The following is a 14,280-nucleotide window of genomic DNA, read 5'->3' on the forward strand; positions in this document are numbered from 1 at the left end:
ATCCACCAAGGGATTTAATCGGACCCCTGGGGGGTTCCTTGGCCCCGCCAGGCACAGGGGCCAGCTCTGCCCATGTGCAGCTGGTCCCACTGCCTCCAGGCATGCAACAGGGCTGGGGCAGCATGGTGGTAGGACTGTTTCCTGGCAGCCCTAGCAGCAGCAGCTCCTTCCAGGTGCCGCTGCCAGTCTTGCTGCCACCACCAGACCCAGCCCTGCTTCCTGGGCACCCTGGCTCATCTGCCCTACACCCATTGCCATGGCGGCAGAAGCGGAGGCAGAGGCAGGAGGCGTGAAGCACCCACAGCCTGCCAGCTGCACTTGCCGAGCAGCCAAACTCCTCTGCATACTCCCTTCCTCACTGTGTCCCTTGCCGAGGCCCCTGCTCGCCCGCGGGCATGTATCATTCCCAGGGAGTGGAGGGGCAGGCCCGAGACCCCGCAGGCAGCCGTACCACCACAGAGAGCAACACAGGGTAGGCCCAGCACCCCCTGGGACCCTGGGAGCAGAGGCAACAGATGAAGCCGGCAGGCAGGGTCTCCACGGAGACTGGCTGTGTCCCCCATGGGCAGGATTTGGTCAGCTGGGCGGATGGGATGGGGCTGCAGGCAGGTGGGGAATAGCATCTGGGAGTGGGATGGGAAGGTGGGGCCAGGATCATGTGGGAGTGACAGCATGGGGCTAGGGCCCAGGGCAGAGATGTGCAGGGAGCAGACTGCAGCTCTGCTCTGGGTTCTGGCCCCGTGCTGTCACCACCCCATGATCCTGGCACTGCCCACCCACAGCCCCATCTCATCCACCCAGCAGAGCATGCCCTGCCCTTGGGGTCCCAGGCTAGTCTCTATGGAGACCACACCCACCCGTCTACTCCATCTGGTGCTCCTGGCGGTGGGTGCAGTGTGGATGGGCTAGGCAGGATTAATTTGCATTGCCTCCTTGCAACAGCTCACCAGAATTCCCTAAACTGCACTCTAGCCCCCCAAAAGACTGTCCACCCTTACCCTACAGGCCAGCCTCAGGCTCTCCTGGCTGGTCCTGTGCACACAACCACACCACACCACACCAAATACAAACATAACCAGGCACTTCAGAGAATATAGGTTTAATTTGCTGGATGAGTCACTCCAGACTCACCCATCCCAAGATCCCACACTAGAACCACTTAAAACCTCCTCCCAAGGGGGAGGAGAGGACCCCTGCCTCCAGAGAGATACACCATACTGATCCACTAGAGCCCAGCCTCAGGGCCGGGCGGTGGGGAATGTCCAAGTGGCACAGGGCACAGACAAACGCCAAGGAAATGGTACCCCTTAGCGCAAGAGACATCAGAGAAGGGACAGGCTAGGGGCTCTGTACTCCTTGCCCCATAGGGTCCAGCAGCAACAGGGAGAGCCTGGCCAAGTGCCCAGCTTAGCTCCTTCATCTGCGGTAGCGGTAGCGCTTGAAGTGGAACCAGAGCTGGAAAATACCGTTGGCAAACTGGCAGCGGAAGCCGTGGCGGTGGGAGTACTCCCACTCGCGGTTGACAATCTTGAAGGCAATGTCCTCATAGGGGGGGCCGGCGTGGAAGCGCAGGATGGCAAAGTCCTTGTTGTCCTGGCAGGCCTCTAAGAAGTATTCGGGCGTAGAGCGCTTGTCAATCAGGTCAGGGTAGAAGATGTTGAACTTGTAGCCCTGGACAATCTTCGGTGGGGGGTTGTCAAAGTCATAGTGAGTTTGGTTGTATTTGTTCCACTCAAAGCCTGTGTGCACCCGGTTGAAGAAGCGGGGTTTGCGGGGCCGGTACTTGTCAGCCCACAGGTAGGCCTTGCCTGTCAGGGGCATCTCCACGCTAAACTGAGCCTCGTCGGCACCCATGCCCTCCTTGGCCTTGCGGAAGAAGATATCCTCCGCGCTCTCGCTGGCATCTCCTGTGGGGAAAGGTCAAGACCCGAGTCAGGGAGAGGCTCAGAGTGGGGACAGGACCAGCAGCACCCCAGACACTACAGAGAGGAATGAGGGCCTAGCGCCTCTCTCTCTAACAGCTGCTTTAGTGGGAGCTGCTGAGAGTCATGCCAAGGACAGAGGGACCACTTTTCCACTGGTCAAGGCCTCATCCATATACCAGCAGCTGCGCTAGTGAACCCCGCCTCATGGCACCACCAAGAAGAGGGAGGTTGGGGCCATCTCCTTGGACTGTAGGTCAGGCTCCAAGAGGATGGCGCTGGCTGAGGGACTGACAAAGCTCACAGGCAATAACCTGGTGAGAGCTCTCCAACACCCAGCATGCCAGGAACACTCCAGGTGCATCTCAGCAGCCTTTCCTGCCCAGAGCAGAGGGGCTGGACCTGATGATTTCATGAGGTCCTTTCCAGCCCTAAACTTTTGTGAATCTGTGATCACCCAAACCCACCACGCCTTCAGACCTGGGCTGAGCACTGGGCTTTGTTAAATGTTGTATTAGACCACCTCAAGGCAAGCTACTGCCAGACTTTTCCCGGACCCCTGGTGTTTGGGTCCCAGCAATGGAGGGAACTGGGTTTATTTAGTTTGTGGAAGTAAAGGCTGGGGGGCGGGATTTAATAGCAGCCTTCAACTACCTGAAGAGGGGTTCCAAAGAAGGTGGAGCTGGACTTGTTCTCAGTGGTGACAGATGACAGAACAAGGAGCAATGGTCTTAAGTTGCAGCAAGGGAAGTTGAGGTTCAATATTGGGAAAACTCTCTTATTAGGAGGGCGGTTAAGCACTAGAACAAGTTACCTAAAGAGGTAGTGGAATCTCCACCCCTGGAGGTTTTTAAGGCCCCACTCAACAAAGCCCAGGTTGAAATGATCTAGTTGGGAATGGCCCTGCTTTGCACAAGGAATTGGACTAGATGACCTCCTGAGGTCCCTTCCAACCCAATTTTCTAGGATTCTATGACCACTGCGCACAACATGCTTCCAGATGCTGCTCTCCCAGAGCCTCTTGTTTTGTGCTTCCTGGGGCAGACCCTGAGGCGTGAACAACCCCAACCCAGATCTCCTCAAAGCCGTGGAAGCTCCAAGCCCAGCTGGCCCTTGGGCATGAACCAACCAGGCACTTCCTACCTGTGACCTGGAGCTGCTGCCTCAGGAGCAGCAGGCGCTGAAGATCCTCCTCTGCCTCCACAACATGAGCATCAAAGGGCAGCTCATTGGAGCCCAGCAGCCTTGGGCTGTACTTTCCGGCATCGTAGTCATCCAGACTCTGCTGGATCAGGTCCTCTTCCATGAGCACTGCTTCCCCCTCCCCATCCCCCTTGGCCTCCGTCTCAGCCTCTTCCCCAGGCTCTGAGGAGGGGCCAGGCTGCACTGAGGTGCTCTCTTCTGGGTCAGGCCTACAAGGCAGAGGAGATAGGTGACACAGATGGGCGCTGGGAGAGTCCCAGCCCCCATGATTCCTAAACGTTTTCCAGCCATGGCCCCCAGTTGCAGTAGGGCTATTACCTGCAACCCCTGCACATGCTCGCTGCTGCTCATGTGCAGGGCTCCCCACATCTCCCTGCTCAGGGTAAGCAAGCAAGACTGCTCCTACCCTGCGGGAAGCAAAAGCAAACCCAGCATGACTTAGCAACTTCAGTCAGGGACAAGCTCCCTGATGTAGCTCTCATTGTGGGACAGGGGACGGCTGGTGCCCTGTCCCATTAACCGTGGGCACATGGGGTAATCAGTGGCTCCATGGGATTTGTGTCTCCTAATTCAGGAGTCCCTGCCCTAGACACTTCATTGTGACAGCTGGGGTGATCAGCCAGACCACATTCAAGGGCTGTACTCCAGGAGTTGGAGACAGAGGACGGATGCCTCAGTGCTGCCCTCTGCTGGACACACCCCAGACCTACTCCACAGCCATCAACTGGGGGTGTCATCAAGTTACCCTATGGGAGCCGCAGGCCACAGAGGCCAAACCAGCCCCAAGCACCGCACAAGCATGGCTATTCCTAAAGCCATCCTAAGGCCACTGATATCTCAGTTTAATCCTGAGCAAAACCATGTTGTGACCTACACTGCAGAGATCTCGAAGCAGGGAAGCAGCCATGGGCTGAGTGACGCATCTGCCTCTCTTAAAAATGGACATTCCTTGGCCAGTGCAGCCCACAGCTTCTGGAGCAAGATGGGAAGGGCCCGGTGCGCTAAGGTTTCCCTGTGGAAGGCTGGGAGCACCTTGCAGGATAGTTCTCGCAGGGATGGCAGATACTGAACATCAGGGGACCCCTAGCACATTAGCTTCTTTTCTGCGATCCTCAGGAAAGAAACTAGTGCTGTGCAAGGGGTGTAGGGGCAGCAGAGCCAAGGAGAAGGGGAAGCTTATTGCAGCCTACATATCAGCACTCCCCCTTCGTTCCCAATAATTGCTAGGCCCTGGGTTCTCCCAAATGGTAGGGGACTTCCTGACCCCAGAGGAATGAGAATACTTGGTAAAGGACTCTCCAGGTGTGAGAGAAGAGAACCTGCCCTGCAGTGCTCCACTGCAACAGCTCCTGTAGCCACTTCAGCTGTACTGCCTGGATGCAAAATCTCCCTGGCTCAGGAACACTGGATAGGGCCTTTCACTACACAGGGGCACGAAGCCTTTGTCAACAAGGGAAGCGCAAAGGAATATTAGCAACATTCAAGGGCTGGACATCTGCACTGGGGCTACATATGCCTGATGGACCCCCTCAGGCACACAGTATAGTTGAGGCACCAGCACTGAGTCAGTCTGCCCCAACACCAGACCCTGAGAGGACAGCTCAGCCTTCAAGGATCAGCAGCCCCCTCACAGCCCTTCAGACTTGCCCTTGGTCCCTTGTTCCTGCCCCTGGAGCTCTGGTTGTTTTATTCAGGCCACCCCATTCTGTTGGCATGCCTCACAAATCAGGAAACAGGTGTCAAGGTAGGGCAGGAGCAGTGGCAGGCACTGAACAGAGGGGCCTTCTCTGAGCCCCATGTGCTGTCTGCTGGCCCATGCTGCACCTTAGGGACCAAAGGCATCATAGAAAGCTAACAGGGTAACTTACATAAGAAAGAAACGTACCTGTCACTGGGGGAAGATGGGTCCTTCTTGAGGATGGGGAAGAGTGGCTCACTCTCCACACCCTGCTCCTGCTTCAGCTTGTACAGCTTCTGGCGCAGCACATCCTGGTGTCTCTCCCGCAGCCTGCAAGGAAGCAGTTACCAGCAGATGTTGAATTGCTCCTGATGCAGGCCTGACAGAATAGGTGCCCACCCACTCCAGTCCAGTACCACTCGCATGAGACTGTAGTAACGTAAAGCACTTTGGCTCCGAGCTCAGGTCCCCTCCCAGCCAAAAAGGGGGCTCAGTATCAGGCAGCAGGAACTTCTCCATTCAGAGAGAAGGAGGGGATTCAATGACACCTGCCTTTGTCATCCACAGTATCTGGACCGATCCCTCTGCACCACAGGCTGCATGCTTCCTCCTGCCCAGTCGGGATGACTTGGAATGCAAACCATCCCTTCCACCCCCCTGCCAAGAAAGGACGCAATCTGCAGCCAGTTGGCAGGAGCTCTGCCACTTCTGGGCTTGGAAAGCTGTCCAACTTCGTGGTTGTGTCACCTACCCAAAGCTGCCCCATTTGCCCAACCAGTTCCTACCAGCTATACCCTTACCTGGCCCGGGCCATATACGCCTTGAGCTGCTGCAACAGGCTTTCCCAGTAGCCAATGTCTAGGTTGGGCCCACCTGCCCGGATCTTGCCCTCAATGCCTTGGTAGAGAGCTTGCAGCTGGTTGTACGTCTTCCCCTTGAATACAGACTGCACATCTGAGCTGACAGAGGCGTTGACTCCTTCTCGACGCTCTCCTGCCACAGGGACATGAAAGGGTTAGTGTCTCCCAGCTCCAATAGGCATGGGACCCCGAACTGTAGCTAGGAGAGTGGGGGTGCCCACGAGCCCAGTCCTCCAGGATTGCGTGCTCCCTGCCTGACTGCAGAGGAAGCCAGGCTGAGATATGCCACTGCCAAGTTGGAGCATGCCAAGATTTTGTTATTCATGGGCAGGGGGCCCATGGTCCATGCTGTGCTGCTCTCACCACAAAGCCTTGTCTGATGTAAGCTTGGCCTGTGCCTGCCCAGGCTTGTCCTGAACTCTGTCTTGAAGGGCAGGGAGAGCAGCGAAGTCTGCATTAGCTCCTCCTAACCCAGGGGAGGGAAAAATACAGCCCGCGGGCTGTATCCAGCTTGCCAAGCTGTTCTATCCGGCCCATGGGGTACCTAAAAAGTTGAGAAAATTAACTTATCTGCTCCTGGCTGCCTGTCAGATGACAGTAGCCAGGGCAATAGGACCCAGGAGAAGCCAGCAGGACTCAAGAGCAAGTCTGGTCCAACCCAGCCCCACCCCCCCAAGCAGAAGCCTCTGCCTGCCTTGGCTTTCACTGCTTCCCTGTGCACCAGCTTCCCTGGGCTGAAACTGCCAGACTGTGGGAGCATGGGGCTGCACCAGTATCTCAGGGCCAGGAGTGGGAGGGGCACGTGTGTCTATAGGGAGAGTCCCACACCCCCCCTCACCCTACACATGTACACACCCCCCGCCTTTGCACTGCCATCTATGCAGACCCCTATACTCACACACTCCAGCCTCCCTCCCTACAAACCCCACACCCACACACGCACCCACATGCTCCCTCACCCCACCCCCACTCCCCCACTAAACCGCCACATACACATCCTCCCCACACCCCACAGCCCCCCACAAACCTATACCCACCCCACATGGCCCCCAACCCCCCACAGTATGCAACAGTAAGACTTCATTTTAAGCTATCGTGCAAATCACCTCTGTGTATACTACACAAACATATGTAAATCAGGACAAAAATATTTTTTGAAAACAAATGAATGAATGTTGTAGATCAGGGGTGTCCAAACTTTTTGAATGTGGGGCTGGATCGTGAACTTTTTATCACCCAGTGGGCCGGCGAGCCATATTCATATTTTATCACCCCATGGGCTGTATGTTGGACAAGCCTGAAATAAGGCAAAGCTGGCATAAACCCCCAGCTGTGCTCAGCTAGTGACAAACTACAGCAAATGATGTCTTGGACCAGCCATCCCAACAGCTGGGGCCCCCCTTCTGCCTACTATGACCACCACTTGAAGGCAGCCCCAGAAGATATTTGACAGCCGTATTAACATATGTAACCAAACTGATGTAAACAGTGCTCTCACGCAGGCCAAGGGGCCACCTATGCCACTGCTTCCCCAGGCCTTGCCCACACCAGCAACACCACTGCCCAAAGTCTTGGCAGTGCTCAGGCAGATGCGGCTGGGGCCAAGCCAACACGCAAGATGGGGGACGGTGGAACTGCGGGAGCGAAGCTGGTTCCCAGCCTGGCAGGGTCTCAGGCCTGGTCTGCCCAGGGAGGCTCCGCTCCTCCGCGTTTCCCTGCAGTGAAGGCAAATGGCCCCCAGGAGGGCACAGGCAGCCGCCGCAGCAGGAAAGCAGCGCCCAGCCCAGTTGCAGGGAGCAACAATTCCCCCCTCCCAGCCCTGAGCAGTGCAGTCCAAGGGGGGCCGGAGCGAGGTAGCTGCTGCACCGCAGCCCCTCACTCACCCGCCCGCATGGCCCTGCTCACCATGGTGCCTGGCCGCCTGTGCACACAGCCCCGGTGGGCTCAGCACTGCGAGCCTGGAGCGCAAGGCCCGGCAGACACCGGCTTCCACCACCTCACCCCGCAGAGGTCACGCCAGGACCCCGCCTGCTGAGGCCCCCCTGGGGCTGCCCTGCTGGCTGCCTGTGCTGGGCACTGCGCCCCGTTCCCGCCCCACAGCCACTGAGCCCGGCAGGCCCTAGGAGGTGGACAGGATGCCGGGGGCAAGGGGCCAAGCCGGAGATGAGTAAAAGCAGGCGCTGTCCTCAACTCGTCCCATCAGGTGCAGCCAGGGCAACCCCATGATGTGCAGCCCTCGGGGTGGCAACAGGACCCAGCTCACGTGACGTGGGAGGTCGCGCAAGCCCAGCCCCGCAGTGGGGAGCAGCTCCCCTCCCCTCCCCCACCTGCCTGTCCTCAGTGAGGGACCTTGGGCCACAGAAAATGGCTTGGTGGGTCACATGGTGGCCCGCTGGCCGTATGTTGGACATGGCTGCTCTAGATGTTTGATTTTTAGAATTCGATATTTTTCAGGTTCTGAGATGGCAAAACCCCTTGCTGAAAGGAGTATTTCCAGGGACAAGGGGAGTGACTTCTGGTGGCAAAGGTTCGGGTTTAGGGGGTGGGACTTTCAGTCCCAAGATGGCCACCAGGGGTGGGGCACCTACCAAGGAGCAGGGCTACCCAAGCCCTTGACAGCTTGCCAAAACACAGTAAGTGGTCCTCCACCCAAAATAATTGCCTGCCCCTAACTGTGAGTTCTGGCAGGCAGCTATTCCTGCCCTCTCACCTGGTCCCTTCCCAGAAGCCTCCAGTTTCCTCAGCTTGGAGATCTCATCCTCAGTGATGATGGTCATGTCCCTCCAGAAATCCACATTCTTGCCTTGCTCCAGCTCCATGTAAACCTGCAATTAAGGAGCATACGGAAGTCAGGGGTCTGTCCTTCGCTGCTGTCTGCATCAGGCTGTTGGCCCCTGCTGGTGCTGCTGTTCTATTGACTACTATGCAGGTAAAAGGATGAGTGCAAGTTGGGACTGAAGCTGTGGGTAAAGGAAAGGAGGAAGCATCAGCAGCTCCCAACCTCATCAGCAGAACATGAAGCCCTGGTGGCAGAAGGTGAGGAGGGATGGACCAGGAAGGAGGGTGCTTGTCTGTGCTCCCCACAGAGCAGGTACCTGGATATCCTCTAAAAGATCCTCCATGTCAGATACCGTCAGGCCATTCAGGAAAGTGTAAGGCTCATGCATCTCTACTGCTAGGTCATCGTCCTCTGCACTGATGTACTTGGCCAGCAGGTCAATAGGCTTGGCACGGCCATCCCGGATCCGGATCTTTGATCTGCACATGACAGGAGGGTCCAGGGTGAGCACTGGGTGCCTGGACCCTCCACCAGCCCTTCCCACAGCTGAGCCACTGGTGCCTGCTTACCGCAGCTTGGCCTGCTGGAGGTGGAAGTTGTCCTCTTGCTCCTCCCAGGTTTTGAAGTGCTCTGCCTCCTTCTCCCGTTGCAGCATCTCCAGCTCCTGCTCACGCATCGCCTTTTCCCGCTCCCGCTCCAAGCGCAGCTGCTTCACCTACTCAGCAGAGGGGGAAGCTGGTATGGAGCAGAGACCAGGGCCGCTGCTCCCCACAGTGCTGATCTGAGAACAGGAACTCAGACAGTACTTTAAACAGAGCCCAGCACTCAATCCCTCATGGACTCTGCTTGGTCTCGTCCTGAGTTGGGATAGCTGGAGGTCCATGAGAGCAGGCGCTGGGAACCAGAGGGAGTACTTACCTTCTGCAGTTCCAGGCGATTGTCCTCCTGGATTTGTTTGTTTCTCTCCTTCAGGTCCTTCTCTTCCAGGTGGCTGATCCCTTTTTTCTCCAGGGCCTGAAAGCATTCATGCATTAAGAGGATGTGTGGAGCCCCATGTCCCTCAAAAGACCTCTCAGCTGCCATCTGACAGCTGCCAACTCCTAACAGGCTTCCACACAGAGCATTCGGTACCTGCCATACATACCCTTCAACAGCAGACCCCCGCGCCCAACTCCCCAACAGGCTATGGAAGAATTTAGCTCCTGCTGCCTCCCAGAGAAGTTGCTACTGAACTAGAACTGAGGTTGAACTAGCTGGCAGGCACCGCAAATTTAGCTTCAAGTTTGAATATACAGAAATCTCCCCTTGATTTCAGGTGATAATAAGTGCATTAACTGGCAGCTAGGGGTGTGCGAAGCGGGCCCTGTTCAATTCGGATTCAGATTCAGCCTGAACCAGGGACAGTGACTCGATTTGGCCATATCTGAATCTAAAGATTCGATGCTGGTTCAGAGAATCAGTGATTTGGACATAGACACAGCTCTAAAAGTTTTTTTCTACATACCTTGAGGTAGCAGGCACAACTTGTAATCACTGTGATGTTGGGACGCATGGAGTGTCCCATAGGAGACAACTACTTCCAGTCCACTTCCAGGTCTGCTGGGGAATGAACTGGGAGGCCTCCCCATGCCCTCCCATCTTGGTGACTGGCTGCAGGGGAACCCCGGGTGCCCTCCCAGACCCAGGAGGCACCAGTCACTGAACTGGGGAGGTATGGGGGTAGGGCCTAGCACGCTCCCCAGCAGACCGGTTAGTGGACTGGAAGTGCTTCTGGTCCACTTCTGGGTCTGCTGCTGAGCGCGCTGGGAGTCCCTTGCTTTTCTGCGGGATGCTCCATGCGCCCCAGCATCACAGAATTCACGAGTCCCTGCTACCTAGAGGTACATAGAAAACACATTCAAAGCTGTCTCTATGTCTGAATCTCCCTGAATCAATTCGGAGGGCTCCGATTTGATTCAGAGACATTAACAGTCCTCTGATTCGATCCGGATTCAGCCACAGAATTGGGCCAAACCTGCACCAAATTGAAGCAGGGACTAAGTTTTGTACGGCCCTACTGGCAGCTGTGGGTTAGCTCGTTCCATTGTCTGTAACCCAAGGCATATGACCCTGAAACATGGCTATGGGACTGCAAAAGCAGCTGCCCCCAACTGCAGAGAAAGGTCGTTAACAGAAGGCCAAATGGCTTGAGCAAGGATTCCAAGAAGGCAAGTGCAGGTACAAGGGAGGGCACCTCCTGCAGGGCCTGGAGCAGCTTTTGCTGTCACACCTTTGTCCTCTCTTATCCTTACACAATTTGGGTAACTCACTCAAACTGAACTTTGCCTTGGGTGGCAGCTGAGACCCAATTATCTGATGATGGGAAGGCAACCCCATTTCTCCAGCACCCCACAGCTGGCTGAGTCTGAAATAAGAACTCACCTTGCTCCAGATGAAGGTGCCTAGCAGGTTGTTGTCCCCAAAGGGGTTGTCGGTGTTGGTGTAACCCATGTACTCCTCGCCCCATCCCATCTTCTCACGTTTTTTCCTCTCCTTGGCCTCCTTCTTCGCCAGCCGCCGGGCCCTCTTTTCCTCAGGCGTCTCCAAAGCTTTCATCAGTGCAGCCTGTTGCTTCTTTTCTTCCTTCAACCTCAGACGCTCCTTAAGGCTCAGCTGCTGCCCCGAGTCCTCCCTGGAGCTCTGGGAACGTGAGGGAGAGGGAGATGTGACAGAGGACACCGAAGACCTGGAGCTGGATCTCTTCCTTCTCCTGTCCCTGCTGCGGCCTCTCCTCCTTTCTCTCTCTCCTTCTGAGTCTGAACTGGAGGGACGATCTCGTGACCGAGAGCCATGTTTCTTTTGGCTTTTGTGGTGCTCGTCTCTGCTCTTGCTTGTCTTCTTTTTCCAGCTGCGTCTCTCCTCCCCAGAGTCAGAACTAGGAGAGAGAAACAACACTCTAGAGATAGCTACAACCCCAGGAAACACTGCAGAGTAGCACTCAGTGCCTCTATGGTACTCCGCGTACACACCTGGCTCATATAGTGGCATCTCTATAGTGGCAGATGAAGTTCAGTGTAGGTAAGTGGGAAGCGATGCACATGGGCAAAAATAACCCAAACTGTACCTAATAGATTCTGCATTAGCTGTTACCAGAAACAAAAGGGATTTGGGACTCATTATGGACAGTCCACTAAGAACATCAGCTCACTAAGGCCGTGTGAAGCTTTGGGTGGCCAAACCTCCGAATCTGAATCGAATCAGGGGACCAGTTTAAAGGTCTGAATCAATTCAAAGCTCTCCAAATCTTCAGAAAAGATTCGGAGAGCTTTGATGATTTGGGCAGTCCACGGTGGCTGCAGCAGGGAGCTGCAGCCACCCTGAGCTGGTAAGTACTAGGGGAGGGGGAGGGGGGGAAGGGACCATTGGGGGACCCCTAACCCCCATCCGCTCCCCCAGACCCCACCCATGGCTGCCCCACCCGCCCCAGTTCCCAGTAATTTAACAAAAAGGCCCAGTGCTCACCGGGTGCTGCCAGGAAGGGGGCAATCCCTGCTGCCCCCCACTGCCCCAGGCTGCATGGGGGGCTGTGCATGAACCTCCTGACGTACCCCAGCCCCTCCGTGGCTGCCCCATCTGGGCCAGCTCTGGCCCTTTAAGAAAAAACATGGAGAAAAGCCAAGACTCACTGCTCCTGCAGTGGCCCCCGGGGGTTTAGGGGGCTCATGCAGAGCCCCCCATGTGGCACAGGGCACCGGGGATTGCCCCCACTGACAGAAGCAGCGAGCACGGGGCTTTTCTTGGGGGGGCGGTTCCTTAAAGAGCCAGAACTGGTCCGGGTGGGAAACCCAGGGGGAGGCAGGGAGGCGCATGCAGAGCCCCCCGTGCAGCACGGGGCAGTAGGGATCACCCCCTGCCCAGCCGCACCTGGGAGCCCGGGCAGGGAGGGCAGCCAATCTTAGCTGCTTCACACAGGCCTAGCGCTCGGCCCGGCCCGTCTCGACACGGTAAACAAAACAGCAGGATGACAAGAAGGGAGCCTGAAGAAAACCCTGAAAGCACCCTACGGCCCTTCACAAACTGGCGGCGCACCCGCACCCGGCGCAGAGCCGAGACGTGGGGCTGGACCGGACGTCCCGGGATCATCCAGCCCAACCACCGGTCTGAGGTGGGTCAGCCACATCCAAGCCACCCCGCGCAGCGCCCGACCCCACCACGGGTAAAGCCGGGGACCGGGCAGCCGACGTCCCGCTTGGAAGAATCGTCGTCGGGATCGACCCGAGACCCCACAGAGGAGGGCAAAGCGCTGCCCGGGTCCGGTCCCCGCCCCGGAGCCGCAGGCGGTGCGGAGAAGGGCAGCGAGGAGCGACGGTTCTGCCCGAAGGGCCCCGGCCTCTTTCCACCCGGCGGGGGAAGATCCCCGCGAGTGTCCCCGGGCCGCTGTCGCCCTGCACCAGGCCGCGCTTCTACGCCACGGGCGGCGGGGCCCGCTCCCCTCGACCGCTCACCCCGAGCGTGGCTCCCGCCGCCGCCGCCTCCCGCCGCCATCGCTGCTGCCGCCAGACCGCGACCGGCGCCGCCGCCGCCTGCCCCGCGACCGCGACCGGGACCGGGACCTCGCTTCGCCCGGCCGGCGGCCCCGGTGTGACGGGCGGTCCGCGGGGCTGCGCGACCCCGAGCCCATCTGCTAGGCTGCGCACTCCCGGCCACCGGGGGCCTTCGTCCGCCGCGGCTCGCGCGAGGTGTCCGTGCCGCGCCTGTCTGCAGTCGGCCTTGTCCTGCGCCCGTCCGCCGCTACGCCCCGCCCCGCCGTACCCGTTCGGGCCGCAGCGGCTCGGTGCCCCCGGCAGGCACTGGCCAGGGCAGCTATGGATTGGTGGGGGGGGAAGGAGACGGCACAGGCGAGGCCCCAAGCGACGGGGGCGGGAACCGCCCCGGAAGAGGCGCGGGGCCCTCTAGCGGCTCCTTGTGGGTGGGAGGATCCAGCCCCATCGCTGGCTGAGGTGCGAGGTGCTGGCTGAGGTGCTGGCAAGAGTGAGCGTGCAAAATACCGGCGCAGTAACAGTGAGCGTGCAAAAATATTGCGGTGCAATAATAGTGAGCGTGCAAAATGCTCTGTCCTGCCCAGGAAGAGCAGAGAACAGCTGCAGCCGGGGCAGGAGTCTGTGCCCCTTAGCTGGTCAAACTGGTCACATCTACCCCCAGAACCGTGTCTGCCCCAGCCTTACCCGACTCCGCTACAAACAGCACTGCCAGCGTACCTGACCCTTTCTGAGGCAGCACCTACAATCCCAAGTCACTCGGAAGGAGCCATAACCAACTTCCGGGTTTGCTGTCGGCACTTGGACATCAGCTGCCTCGAAATAAAAAAAAAAAAATATCGCCTCTACTTTGATGAACCAGTTCTCACTCACTGGCAAGTTATAGTGAATAATATAAAATAAGATGATGACTGAATTTGCATTCTTATTTGCATATTGTTTCAGTGTACGGTAGTTTTTCAGCAAATACAATAATTTTGAGTTTCCAGTACAAATAATTTCATATTCAAGACCTGTCAACACTGTTCAGAAACCCCACCCTCCCAGGGCTACACACAGGTTCATCATGTCTTTCATATGCTGAGCTGCTTCCTACAGTTTTGTAACTCAGTAAGTGGCTGGGGCGGCCCCTGCCTGGCTTGTGAGACCCAGCAAGGCCGAACAGCAGCCACATGCACAGTGTGACACATGCAGGCAGTCATTGCACTTGCTAAGGAGGACTTCAAGGTTTGCAAAAATGTTCCCCAAAACAGAACCTGGTCAAGACAACGCTGCTAACAGTAGGTTTGTTACATCCAGTTCAAGGAATACAAAGAAACAG

At 57.2% G+C, this 14,280-nt stretch overlaps 1 protein-coding gene across 1 annotated transcript; it reads right to left on the reverse strand.

Annotated features, from left to right (window-relative positions):
- Positions 1-1,083: 1,083 nt before the first annotated feature.
- On the reverse strand, positions 1,084-13,282 carry CACTIN (cactin, spliceosome C complex subunit). The gene is made up of 10 exons (XM_090028081.1): positions 12,927-13,282; positions 10,864-11,356; positions 9,361-9,456; positions 9,012-9,157; positions 8,759-8,921; positions 8,374-8,488; positions 5,604-5,796; positions 5,011-5,133; positions 3,066-3,334; positions 1,084-1,907 (listed from the first exon to the last, which is right to left on the reverse strand). The coding sequence occupies exons 1-10, from the start codon at positions 13,100-13,102 to the stop codon at positions 1,417-1,419; spliced, it is 2,265 nt and encodes a 754-aa protein (XP_089884207.1). The 5' UTR covers positions 13,103-13,282; the 3' UTR covers positions 1,084-1,416.
- Positions 13,283-14,280: the final 998 nt, after the last annotated feature.

The sequence above is a fragment of the Crocodylus siamensis genome, chromosome 14 (genome assembly GCF_052110815.1).
Source record: "Crocodylus siamensis isolate JL-2025a chromosome 14, ASM5211081v1, whole genome shotgun sequence".
Taxonomy (NCBI): Eukaryota; Metazoa; Chordata; order Crocodylia; family Crocodylidae; genus Crocodylus; species Crocodylus siamensis.